Raw genomic sequence first — 14,570 nt, forward strand, 5'->3', positions numbered from 1 at the left:
TTTATGAATTATTTGTACAAGTTAATCTTTGCACACATTTATATATTCAAAACACCTTTATACGCGCTACGTTAAGTAGAAATCTAGTAAAACCATTGTAGATCACCATAGCCATGCTGTACAGACCTTGTTTCTAATCAGTACTTTCTAGTATGAGCAATATCTAATACAATTAAGTTTTTTAATACAAACATTTAAAAATAGTATTTTCCTGAAAACTTATGATATTCCCATAAAAATACCTTTAAACAAAACAAAAAGGATATGTAAGTTTGATGTGTTGTTAAATTAATATTTGAATGTAAGGAATTTCTGAAGCCTTTATACGCTGGCAATGAATAGTATTCTTCGTAATGAATCTGTAACGTTGAGAAGTTCTGAAATCCAAACATAAAAACGGTTGAGTTTTTTTTGCGCAACATACAGTTTGTATGATACTCGTATTATAATACTGTTTAGTACTTGTACTCTAACAAAATCAAACTAGATAAAATTGATTTTTGACTGGTACTTCATGCAAACCTTACATTAAATACAATAATGCCTTGCTATTTTGAAAGTACATGAAAATATCAGGGCATTATTTTAATTCATTTAAAAAAAAGGTTTATGTACAATACTAGTCATAAGTTAATATTATTTAGTTTGATTTCATAAAATTACGAGTACTAAACAGTATTATAATACGAGTGTCATACGAAATGTATGTTGCGCAAAAAAACCTCTACCGTTTTTATGTTGGATTTCAGAACTTTTTAAGGCTACAGATTTATTACGAAGAATACCTTTTATTGCCAGCGTATGAAGGCTTCAGACATTTTTTACATTAAAATAATAACTCAACAATACATAAAACTTATCTAGCCTTTTGGTTTTGTTAAGAGGTATTTTTGTGGGGTGACATTAACTTTTAAACTTATAAAGAGATTCAAGAATCTAAGATAAATTCAAAGTGATTTTATCAGTTTCCTAGAGCTCCAAGAAATTATTTAGTATTATTAGTGGATTTATTTTAACTTACTTATACAGACGTGGTATCTAAGATACACAAAACTTACTCCAACTATAAAAACTTGTTTGTCCTGTACCTAGAAATACTTGATGTATAAAAATAGCAAGTTAAAAATACTTATAAAGTGATTGTAAAAATTTTTTTAAAATTTACGTTGATTTATATTCAAACAGGTTGGTACAGCTCAAAAACATCTTTTTAAAATTTTTTCAGCCAGGTAACCTAACCTGAAAAAGTACCTTACTGTTAATAACTTTTGATCTTGGACTCAAAATTTTTCAATGTTTATGATTTTAAATGCAATAGTCTCTCTTTTTATCAGAGGTACTAATCCCTGCTTTTCCTGTACTCGAGTTTTTAAATTTTGTATTCTGCTTTTGCAAAACTTCCTGTATCCTTATAACGGTTTTCAACTAGGCATATTTACACAGTTTTTATAGGTCTAACAGTTCTAAAAAAGTAAGATTGAATCCAATCACAGTAGTACGCATTATTTATTTGGTATATTTTTGATAAAAAATAATCTACTTGTATTGTCCACAATTAGAAACTATTTTAGATCTGGTATAAGACCCTCAAACACTTATCCTTATAAATAAAAGCAGGATTATACTTAATATTTTTTACTATAGAAGCCTTAATATTCTACATAATTTGTTGAGATATTTTTTTTTTTTATTTATTTTTTTTTTTTAAACACGTACTTAAATAAGAAATTTTCATGATGATAAGTTATTTAGTACTTCGCGTTTGAAGATAATTTGATTTCAACAGTGCTACTGTTTCTATTGCCTCCAAACTTGAACGTGTAGTCTCACGTGTGAATGTTGCAAATAAACTTACAAATCTCCTAACCATGTGCCGTTTCATGTATGTGCTGGTCTGAAGTATTACTAAAATCGGATTATTAATTTATTCAGTTGCGCATTTAAAACTTATTTTTATAATGCTACTTAGCACCAATGGTCACATCAATGATTCTCTGTAACTTAGTGGCAATCTTTTTATTTCAGACATAAACAGCTGTTATAAAATGTTAACTCCTGTAGTGCTTTGCAATGAGAAATCAGATAGTACTACAAAAATTGTCTTCTTGACATCTTCTTCAGTTTTTTAACGAAAATTAATAGATGTGTTAATGTTTTTCAGTCACAATTTTGATGGAAAATTTGCGTTACATTTTGAGTCACAAACCCTTAGTTTTTTGGAAACTTACAGTAAACTTATACTTCATCTTTAAAAATTATTTTTTAGTATAAAATATAAGTTGTATTATTAATGCTCACAAAATAATAAAGTGATAGTTTTCCGAAGAGTTCATAAATTTTTTCAGAAAGTCTTAAATCTTTTAGCATATCTTTTTTATTTACATCAATTACTCCATTGCCCTGTACAAAAATAATTTTTTTCATATTTTTATTCTCAAAGCTACTTGAAACAAAAGTTGAAAGGGTCTCACGCCTAAATGACTTTCGCACTTACTATTCAAATCAAGTCAAATTAATTCTTATTATTGTATACTGAAAACTAAAGAATAATCTATCTACATCATAAATGTTTAGCACTGTTTTTAAACTTTCATGAATTGCACAGATATAAACGCTTTTTGGCACTCTTGCTCCAGCAAAAATACATGCCACTTTGGTCGTAATCCTGCAACAACTAACCAAGACTGTTCAAAAATTCTGGATGGACTTTATTGAATTGTGCATATAAATACCTTAAATCTTTCAGTAGAAAGCATTTTTGTACTTCCTTTTTCTCTCTATCTTCTAAAAAACTAATTAAATTCTTCATATTTGATGTCAGTCGGTTGTTTACGTTGTTTTTATAGAGAATTATTAATGTTTGTATTGTACAAAATAAACATTTTTTATCAAGCTAGGTAATAGGAGATGCTAAATGACCTTCTGATTTCTTAAATACTTATGTTTTTGGCCATATGTGTAAACATGACAAATTTATTGGAAATATCAAGAAGGAACATAATATAGGGTGATTTTAAAAATATTTACACGAAGAGAAACAGTTGCAGCTATACTATTTGATCTTCCATTTAGTTAATCAAATAACTTTTTTAATTTGCATTCCCAAAAAGATGCTTTTTTGGTAAAAAAACATCTAAACTTTTATCAAACGTTATACTACATAACATGCTTTTAGTTATACTGTCTTGACCATTATTTATAGATACTGTAATCACACCATAAAATAATCCGTAACAGTTCTTAGACACTTTTAAATGTTAAATAAAATGAAAAGACTTTTATTACATAGGTTTTGATATATTTGCTTAACATTTTTCCTTCTTACCATCAAAACCAAATGAATTAGCGCATTAATCTTAACATAGCTGACTTCAAACCTTGTAATGCATTTTTTATCGGAGTATTACCAAACATACCTACAAAATAATAGCTAGCTCATAAAACATGTACTGGTGTCATCGCAGTCTGCTCTTGAGGTGGCAGTTAAAAAAAGCTGTCTGTAGGTTTTTTTTTTTGTATTCAACTAGTTTTAAGTGTATTTATCCTAAAATTATTTTGCATGATATTTTATAGTACATTTATGACGTAGTTTTTAGGAATCATAATAAAAAAGTTAAATAAAAGTGGTAAAGTGCTTATGTTTTTTATTAAATAGTAAAGGCTCATATTTGTTCGTGTGATAGCACCCCCTTAAAAATAACTGGAGTTACGATTTAAGACTTTTCAAATGTAGACAAAAATTAGCGTTCAAAAAAATTGAAGTTATTTGATTGGTTGTTAAAAATTAAATACCCAATTGAATCAGTTTTATCTTTCTATCTGCTAGTTTTTGTTGGCACTTTTTGAGGTTCTAAGGATAAACATTATGTGGGACACTTTTTCTTGGTTAGCCGAATATATAAACAAGATTTTAATTGTAATGAACACATATGGAATAAAGTATTATTAAAAATATCATAGACAAGGACTTATCTACTTATAGATGAAGGTGCATAGTGAATAGCAGAACTGATTTATTCTGATCCCAAGTCGTCCGCTGATTCATACAGATGAGAATAAAGCTTTGTGTAATAATATTTAATACTTCTTTGTTCGTAATTTTTAGAATATAGAAAACATATATAAACTCGGTATCATCATTGCGTTAATATTTTAAATAAAAATATGATTTTTATTTTAGGTAACAATGGCTGGAGACTATATACTGGCAGTTGCATCTATGATGATAGCCCGTCTTCATAACGATGACGTCACTTTGACTCTAAGTCAGGTATGTTCTTTTACTTAATACTATTTAATAATTGTAACTAATAGGTTGTTTAGTAGAAGATTTGATGTATTAACGTTAGTTTACAAATAGTATCTAAACTGTAAATAAATGTGTGGTTAAATACGTTTAACTTGTAATTGATGTAAGTTTCAATACACGCTATATTAAATCAGATAATATTTAGGACTATAAACGTATTCTTTACTATTACTTAACAATAAAAAATTGTACTTCTAAATAATACTAGTAAATTATAAGCTTTTGATAGACTCTACTTTCTAAGAAATAATAGATGCAAAAATTATTTTGCACAACATTTTAGCAGTATTTGCAAAAATATCATACTAACAAGACTACTAAAGAAGTATATACGTTCAAAAAAGCTTGTTATCAATACACAGGCGCAAAAGATTTAGTTACTTTTTTCTGGTATAGACATTCATTTGGATGTATAAAGTCATATATGATCCATGACCGCTATATTTTAGTATAAAAAAACATTGTTCCAAAAATAGTTTCTCAAAAGATCTTCTTTCATTCATTAATGACTTACAATCATCAAGTTCACTATTTAATCTTATTTTGTCTAAGTCCCAGATGTTTTCAATTCCTTTTCTGCCTCTTTTTAATAAATAAACCTAGCTTCTGTCTTGTGGATTAGCAATTTTAACTATCAGTTTTTTACTTAACATCACTTTTTGTTCACCAATCTACTCTGGCCCACTATCTCTTTGATTTTTCTTTGATCTAACAGTAAACTTTCTCTCTACGAACTCTGATAAATACCGTCTAGTTAACACTTCTACTACTCTTTTTCTTTTTATTGACCTAGTCGACCATTTTATTCTATAATTCTTATCTAAAAAGGATGATGATAACTTTTTAAACGTACTATCCAGCACGAACTGTAAGATTACATAAGCTAAGTCTTTAATACCGCTTACTTATCAAAGAAAAGCGTCTAGACGTCTACTCCAAGAGTAAAGGTCATACCTTTCTGAACATGACCGATGGTGGAAGCGTAGTTCGTACTGGGAACAGTTTCATCATGGTGTTGACTCTTTTTTTGTCTCGTTCCTCTAATCATCTTCACATTATTTTCCTCTTTTAATAATTAAGCCTTTCCTTCTACCTTTTCTCGTGATTTTTTCATTTGATTTTTCTTGAATGCATCTGCCATTAGCACTCCTCACGTCTTTTTATATCATCTAATGGCTTTTTGTCCACCTTTCCATTTAAATTCTTCGAATAATTCTCTAGTCTACTTAACTCTTAAGGCTTCTTTTTCTAGTTCTTACTTTTCTTTTTCTCTACTTTGATGTTATCATGTTGTTTCATCTACTTTATTTTTTAATCATCTCTTTTTTTCTTTGTCTTCTGTATTAATCTTTTTCTTCCCTCTTCTTCTTTTATTATTCCATTGCTCTTTTTATTATCTTATATGATTTTCCCTTTCCCCTCCCAGCTCATAAGCTTTTCTACTTTGCATTTCTCTTATGTGCAATGATGATAGACCTTCTTCTATGTTTTTGGACCTTCTAAACTTTCAATTAGTGTATCAAATCACTTACCTGAAGATTTCTGTCTTACTCTCTTTCTTTCCTCGCTTTCTTCACTCCCCATCTGTTATCAACTTTTTCTTGCCCTCTTCTGCTATCTTATTTATTATTTCCTTGCAACAGAAATAACTATAAAAAGGATAGAAATATTAATTGAAATAAAAGATATTCCAAATTTGTCCAGAGTCTGGTCAAGTTTGATATGAACGCAATTGATCACAATTGTACAGTAGATCGTCCTTGGCCTAACGGTTGGAATATTTATAAGGAGAAGAATACAACTATGTATTAGTAAAAATCGTAAAATATCATTTAATCGTTACCCCCCAGTTATTTGCATCGATGACTCAAAGTTTTGTTACCTAAAGTAATCACTCGGTGTACTAGGGTGTTCTAATCTTTCTCCAGGATCAATGGAATATCGCATCAGAATACAATGGAAACAAAATCTGTTTCTGACTTCAGGCTCCCCTTCATCCGTATTTTTTTATTTTCTTTCTGTTCTTATTTGAATAATTAAGTTGAGATAACTAGTTTTTTGTAGTCCTTTCAAAGCGTGTTCAAGATTAAGATTGGTACTGTTTAGGAGGTGTCTATCCTTAGAATCAGTATTGTCTCCCTCAAGTACATAGGGTGATGTTGAGTCTTCTTCATTCAAGCCAGAGTGTCAATCTTGCCAGTGTTATAATAATACATATTAGTGCAAGCACTAGTCATGTTTGTCTGTAGCTGGATCGATAGCATGCCACCCTCATGAATTCAAACTAGCAATCAAAGTCGAAACAATTCCAGTCCTTTTTTTCCTATTCCTTATTTTTTCTTGAAATGCGCTCCAAGCTCTTTAGTAGGCATTAGGTATGAGTTCTCGCTGAAGGTTAAACTTGCTTGGCATGACAATCGCACCCTATGTGTGGGTGCAATTTAATAAGACAGAGATACACCCACACCCACGTGCGTGTGTGCGCACGCAGACACATACATACAAATACGTTATTTTGCTTAAGTCGTCGAGTGAAGTGTTTGGTTGTAAAATAAATAATTTTAAGTTGTAAAAACTACTTTGTTGAGATCATTATTGACACCATTTTGACTTTCATGAGTTCTTCATTTATGCACGTATATAAATTATTTAATTTTAAAACTTTCAAATTTTGTCATAAGAATAAGAACTTCATAGTATCATTAATAATTTATAGATGTCTTACATCTATTCTTAACCACTGGATGTATTTGTCTGTAATCGGCTCCTAAAATAAACAATTTAGCTCTCAATGGCAAGTGATGATTGTTTGAATCTTAATCATAAGATTTTGTCGACAATTTTTGAACACATTTTAGAGATAACTACAGTTGCATCCCATATAACCACATCTACTTATCAGGTAGAACCTCCTGACCATCAATAAGGTATACTTTTGTATCACTTTTAATTATTTTACCAAAAATTTTAGTTTTAGCTTAACAAAACAAAAAAATCGTTAAAAATTTTTTTCTATATTATTTTAAAAATTTTGTTTATAAAGTTGGTTCTAGTACTCAAAATTGTTTGCACAATATTGGTTTGAATTTTATAATTAAATTTAGTTTAATAGAACATTATCTTCTTTTCCTGTTCTCGAATCCTTGAGAAAAAATTGTTTAAATGTTTCTTATACATTTTTTTCACAAATAATTTTATGATCAAAAATGAAGCCAAACATTTTTTCTATTGGCATAAATGCATAATGTTATCTACTTCTTAAAAAATACTATGAGTTAGAAGATCGTGTTCCACGAAATCTAAAGCGACATGAATTTCGTAAAATGTTTTGAGAATAGGTTCTTACGCTGTTTTGAACTATAAGGTTTTAAGTCCACTAATTTTTTAAATTAATATTTCGTTATATACATAAAGGGCCTTGCTGAATAAGGAGAGTAAAACTGCCTTAGCTCGAAAAAATCTGAAAAAATGTATGTACGTAGTGTACTATACAAAAAAATTTTCGAAAATCTTTCCACAACACAATCCACTCATGGGTTCGCTGTAGGCCCCAAATGGTAAATTTCGGTTTTTAAATGATATCTCTGCTATTTCTCAACTGATCCCAAAAATTCTTATTGGAAGTTAGAGATAAAAATAATTCTTATTGACTAACATTTTTTAAAAATTTTTGGTGCCAAATTCAAACTTTAGGAAATGTTTGAAATTTTCAAAATGGCGTACTTCTGATAGTTTTATCGGTACAAACTCGAAAAAAGTCTATAAATTGTATTATGTTATATTCTATTGCTATGCATTTTTCCAGATTTTTTGAGTTGGCAACCTGGATACAAAAAATTAAAACTGTTTTTTCACTCATTTTCTCGCTATACTGGCTTCAATATGCCTTAAATTAACTATTGAAAAAATTGATATACTATTTTTTGGCACTTTACTCAAATTAATCATACTAAGGAATACTTTATCAAGATGTTTACTTACGTAGAAAAGTAAAAAAAAATTTGTACGATTTATAAAGTTGAAAATAACGTGAAAAAATAATTGCAAACAATTGAGTGTACGCTGAATTTCAGTTAGAGTAACAGGTACGTGAAAAACATTATTTAAAAAGATGTGTGTAACTAAATACTTTCAATATATAACGTTTCAGCGTATGTTTTTCATTCTCTAACTACGTTCTGTCATCTACATGCTTAGCACATATACTGTCCAAGGGCGATTAGTGCCAGGCTACAGTCCGCACTCACCTATGCGTACGGAAAAGGCTGGAGAGAGAAGGGTATACTGTTTTGACCGAAACAGATATAAATATTTACTGTTGCAGTAATAAAATTGATTTGGTCAGATCTTAATAATCAATTCGTAAAAATTCAACAATCTCATAAACTCAACATAACCTTATGAAATTAAATCTAAGGGGTTTATTTTATCTGGGATTTATCATTTGGATTTTTTAACGATTATATAAGGGTCACCAAAAGTAGTTCATGTACGCATAATTATGTTATGTAGTTTTCTAACCTTAAAAACTTGTCAAAAATTGTTTTTATTAAAACTATTACAAAGTATGCTATATAAGTTATACGAAAACTTTTTATCAATACAATTTGATACTGCAACATATGTTAGTTATATGACTACAATATTCTTTTAATCTTATATTAATAAGTATGATCAATTGAATAATTATTGGTTTCCAGAGATAGAATGTTAAATATATGTGTCTTTACATTTTTTTCGCCTTTTACTAATCCATTTTTTTTTATACAACCCATTTCATTAGTAAAAGTTTTAATAAAAAAAAAAAATTACTATATTTCTTTGTACTAAGACTAAAAGTAAAAATATACAAAAGGTTGAGTACAGTGAGTTGCGGTGAAAAATAAGCGTACTCTAGCGTGAAAAATCTTCTTTCTTAAAAAAAATGCACTTGTTAGTCGTTTATTAGTATATTACTCAACAAGTTTGATTTCAGTAAAGTAAATATTTAATAATTTAATAAATTTTTTCTTTCAGTTAGATCGTTTTGTTTCATAATTATTCAGAATCTTAATAAAAATGGAATACGAAAAAATATTTTTAAAAAAATTCCATCATTGTCCGTGTAACTCGTGTAGCTATGTAAAAATATTCTATAGTGTGTGTTCTATCAACTTTAAAATTCCCATACACTGTCTACATAAGATCATGATTTACTAACATACTGTTTATTTGTTCATAATTATACTGTACTTAAAGTTTGTTATCCTAATAAAATAAAAAGAGCTATTAAAAAGTTTTATTTTAATTAATTACGAACGTAGTACCAGAACTGACACCACGCTAGTAGTTTTGAAATTCAAGAAACTTATACATGGGTAGTTTTTTTACAAATTTAACATATTTCGACTGTTACCTCTCTGATTCGGCTAAAATTTTTTTTCTAGTTCTTATATTAAAAAAGAGGTATTTATATTAATAAGAGGTATGTGTCCAGGGAATTTTTTTTTATCGCCTATTTTCAATTTTATAAGTTGTAACAAATTTCATAATAGTGGTAGGGGACTAATTTCCAACAATGCATAAATCCGGATCCTTAAAAGCTACGAAATTTTCATCAATGGCACTTTTTTAGCTAAAGAGTTTAACCTGAAGGAAAAAAATTAAGAACAAATTGATATTGTTATTAACAGTTAAATTGTTTTAATCGATTTTTAACAATTGCGCCCAAAATAAATCAAGTTTTTATTACTACCATCGTATTTTGCGTCAAATTTTACGTAAAAATTATGTTTTTTATACATTGAAACTCTTTAATTGTCATTGTTAAATTGTTAAGGTATTAATTTATGTAGCATGTAATGTTAAGAAAAACTGTTTTTGAGTATAAAATAATATCTGTACATCGTATCAAAAACATTTTGATGTTAAAGTTGTAGATAGTTGAAAGATCTACAACTTTTGTACTTATCATTTGTCAGTATAACCTAACAATTTAGTATTTTAATGCAAAAAAGCGAGAAATCACTATTTTTTCATTCATGAAGAGTTATATATTACTTGTGAAACGAAAATGAGTAATACTAACTAAAAATTTTATATTTTATTGAATTATAAAAAATGTGTAATAAAAAACCAAGTAAACTTTATAATTGCTTAATATTTCTTTATAGATATGACAAAATTTTCGTGTATAAGTAAAACTTGTTTTACAGCTTTATAGCTAAATTATGTCACTTGAAAATTTTCACAATATATGTTTTTTCGTGCAAAGAAAACAGCCTTGCTTCTAATTCTTGACGAGATAGTAGAACCATGCTATAAAATTTTGGCGTTTTCTTAATCTTTGTTGCTCTCACAAAACTCTCTGACACTAATTTTCTTTCTTCTTCGTAATCATTATTTGTAAAATATCGACTACTATTATTTGGCAGTGATTCTGTGGCCCAATCAAAAAGTTCTCGTGGTGTTCAAATAAGATTGTTGAGTCTCTTCTGTCAGCTAGTCATTTTACAGTCTCACCCAATTCGTTGCATGGCTCCTTTCCATGTGAAGTAGAGAAAAAATGTCACTATGCTGCTATTTTTAAGTCTTCAAAGTGATAAGTGAGATAAGTGAAGTATTTTTTTTTATGCTGTCCACTTGCACCGTCAGACAAAAATGTTATTTTATTTCTCATCTTATTTAAAAAATCCTTTTTTTGCTTACCAAAAATGAATTAATCAAAAGTTTTTGCAAACCTCCACTTAACTTCTGTGAAAATTGATCAACTGGAGATATTAGGATCTGCAATGGAGTTCTTTCAACCGGAATCCATTGTTTGGAGGTAACAATTTCAATACATTCTTCTTCAAAAACTTCCTCCAGTTGCTCAATAACAGTCGTCACGCCTGGGCACTTCTTACAAGAATTTAAATAACAATCAGTCGTTTTGTTTTTGCATACCATACGATTTAAGCAATTCTTATAATTCATCAAAGGCAGCTCAGAACTGGAAGTAAGTGGTTTAAAATTGGCACTATTCACAAATAAACTAACATTTTTATGTATAGGACATACAAAAACAGAGTTAGTACCAGAAGCACCTGCCAAAACACGAAATTTCGGCCTTAAGCTAGCAAACTTTGAGAAACTTAATTTCATAGTAGGATACGCACTAGTAAAATTTCATACAATTTTTTTAAATTACTCAATACTAATCTTTTTCGAATAGGTACTGATTTGCCGTCTACTTTTATCGAAACGTAATCTTTTTTTCCGGGCATATATTGAGTGTAGTCGTCAGACTGGTACAGGCTAACAATTGTATCGATAACATTATCATCTAGAGATGGATGATGTTTTGGGTTTGGATCCCCAATTAATTACTTATCTCGATCAACAGCATTTACTATGCCTATCATGTGACGAGTTGCGGAAGAAAATGTGTTCTCAATTTTTTTATAAGACCACGATGGAGAAATACTCAAAATTTTAATTTTACTAATGTGGTCAGCCGAAGTATTGAAACTTTCTTGCAAAGCGCTTATTATCGAGGACTCGTCGTTATCTGCTTTAAGATCATCTGGATCATCTCGGCTCAAATAAAAATTTTTTTTATTAATTACGGATGATATTCGTTCTAATTTTTCTTCCAAATATCTTTTCGACGGTAGTTTTTGTTTTTTGATGTGCAAAGATCCTAAGAAGCTTAATCTTTTGTTGAAAAAATCTACTTGTTAACTTTGCAAAAATGGATTATCTCCCGTAAATTCGGATGTACTGTCACTGCTCTCAACTTTTATATCAGATTATTAACTTGAAGAATCCTCCTTCTCAGTGTCTAAAAAAAACTGGACTAAAACATTGACATAAAATTCAACTAGATGTTTGGTATGTCTGAACTCAATATAATAATCATAATACTGTACGTACCAATTTTGTTGGTTCATTTTCACTCTGTTTTGTATTTTTTTTTTTCAACTTTGATAACTTTAAGCGACAAAAAGAACAAATTTTTTGTTGTAATGCACAATGTTTGTTGTTAAATGTTTGAGATTAACAGAATTAAAACAATTGTCTGATCGATGACTTCTTTTTGTATTTTACGTGCCTTTTTTCGTGGCGTTGTTACAAAGTAAAAATTATTTAACTTTAAATTACGAGTTAGAATATGTCTTGGTATTAGACCAAAATAAATGCACAGCTGATCCAAAAGCTAACGAATGTGTAGTACGGGGAATGTACGCGAGTAGCGTGGGTAACACAGTTACTGTAGGCAGGCTTCCCCGCTAAATTTCAAAATTCAAAAAAATCAAAGAGATGATGAATCTATTTTTACATAAAAGCAGACACTAAATAAAACAATAAAAATCTAAGTAGCAATAAAAAAATTTGAAGAACAAAAAACAGTTCACGTGTTGATGCTACGTCGAACATTGTTATTATTATATTTTTGTCTAGTGGTTAATAATCTTTTTTTTTTCTTCAATAAAAATTTGTTTTTTATCATTCAGGAGATAAGATTGAAAAACAAATTACTCATGGCTCAATTTTAATAAAATTTTATACTAAATAAATGATAAAATGGTGATTTCTCGCTTTTTTGCATAATAATACAAAATTTTGATTTCATGCTGACAATAGGTAAACACAAAACTTGTAGATCTCTCTATTATCTACAACTTTTACCATAAAATTTTTTTGATACAAGGCACAGATATCATTTTATACTCAAAAAACAGTTTTTTTTAACATTACGTGCTACATAGTTTAATGTTATAACAATAACAATTGAAAAGTTCCCATACTTAAAATACATGATTTTTACGTAAAATGTGATGCAGAATATGATAGTAATAATAATAACTCGATTTATTTTGGGGGAAACTGTTAAAAACTAAGTAAAACAATCATATTGTTAATAATTTTTTATTTAACTTTTTTTCTCAAAGTTTATCTCTTTAGCTACACAAGTGCCATTGGTAAAAATTTTGTAGCTCTTACGGATTCGGAGCTATACATTGTCTAAAATGTGTCTCCAACCATTACTGTGAAATTTGTTATAACTTATGAAATCGAAAATAGACGATAAAAAAAAAAATTCTTTCGACACGTATTTCCTATTTTTTAATATAGAAACTGGAGAAAAATTTTCAGCTGAATCGGAGAGGTGACGATTGATTTTTAGCAAAATCCAAACGGTTTGTGAAAGAATGACCCACCTACAACAGTAGACTAGCTATGTACTCGACTGTTATATCGAGATACCTAGTTAATTAAAACTAATAGATGTTAATCTACTTATACTTATACTAAAAATTTATTTCAACTTTAGTATTATTTATATTAAAGTGCACAAAAGTCTTACGTCGCTTATACGTGTATAATTCCTCACTTTATTTTGTAACTTCCAAAATTCAAAGGTTACAATATTACTTACTCATATTGACGTACATTGTGCTATAATGGGTCCAATCTTTACGGTTAGTATTTTTTTAGATGGTGTAGAAGTGTTATTTATTAATATTTACATTCAAATTACAGTTGATAAGATATAATACAGCATTCATCGTATATATTTTAGAAATATCTTGTGCAGGTAAATATAATGCGGTTTTTGTAAGCTGATTTTCAGAATGTATACTGTTTAAGCTTTTCGGTCAGTTATTTTTATTGATTGAAAATTGTTAGTTTGCATGTACATAGTGTATATTCTTGAAACTTTTCTTAACAATTGCATGACATACTGGTTCACATGAGAGACTCTGAATACCGAAACTTTTCTCAAGCTTTGGTCGTATTTTTATTTAAATTAAGAAGTGGCAACTCGAAAAATCTTATTTGATCTATTTTAAGGTTTGAATGACTACAGCAAGTTTCCGACTTCTGTGCTTCTATCTTCAAAGCTTTTGAAAAAGATGTATTACCGAAAAATTTCGGGCTAAAATCTGTTAGTAGAAGTGATCTCATCCATCATGACACTGTAAGTAATGTTAGAAAAGTGCATGATATCGGTAGTGATAAACTTATTTTAGTCGCAGATGATACTAACCTTAGACACGAGAAAAGCACTATCAATGAATGTCAAAGGAAATCGTATTCTGGTCCAAAAACAACTCATGTTGTCAAGCCTTTCATAATCTGTACGACAGATGGATAAATCGTTGACGTGCTTGAACCTTTTTTAGCAAATAAAAATGATGCTGATATTCTTAGAAGTAAAATGAAAAACAATTTAAGTCTTGAGAACTTATTGCAGAAGGGTAATATTTAAATTATAGATCGCAGCTTTCAAGATGTT

At 29.0% G+C, this 14,570-nt stretch overlaps 1 protein-coding gene across 2 annotated transcripts in view; it reads left to right on the top strand.

The window, feature by feature from the left end:
* Positions 1-14,570, top strand: part of qless (decaprenyl diphosphate synthase subunit 1 qless) — a 698,431-nt gene that overhangs the window by 465,206 nt on the left and 218,655 nt on the right. For both annotated transcript variants that reach the window (XM_089589211.1, XM_089589210.1), the window contains exon 5: positions 4,181-4,270. In XM_089589211.1, coding sequence (XP_089445337.1) covers positions 4,181-4,270 — 90 coding nt within the window. The remainder of the gene's footprint in view (positions 1-4,180; positions 4,271-14,570) is intronic.

Source organism: Copidosoma floridanum, unplaced genomic scaffold (genome assembly GCF_036245765.1).
Source record: "Copidosoma floridanum isolate Cflo_tuat_1 unplaced genomic scaffold, Cflo_Japanese_pri ptg000008l, whole genome shotgun sequence".
In the NCBI taxonomy this organism is placed as follows: domain Eukaryota; kingdom Metazoa; phylum Arthropoda; class Insecta; order Hymenoptera; family Encyrtidae; genus Copidosoma; species Copidosoma floridanum.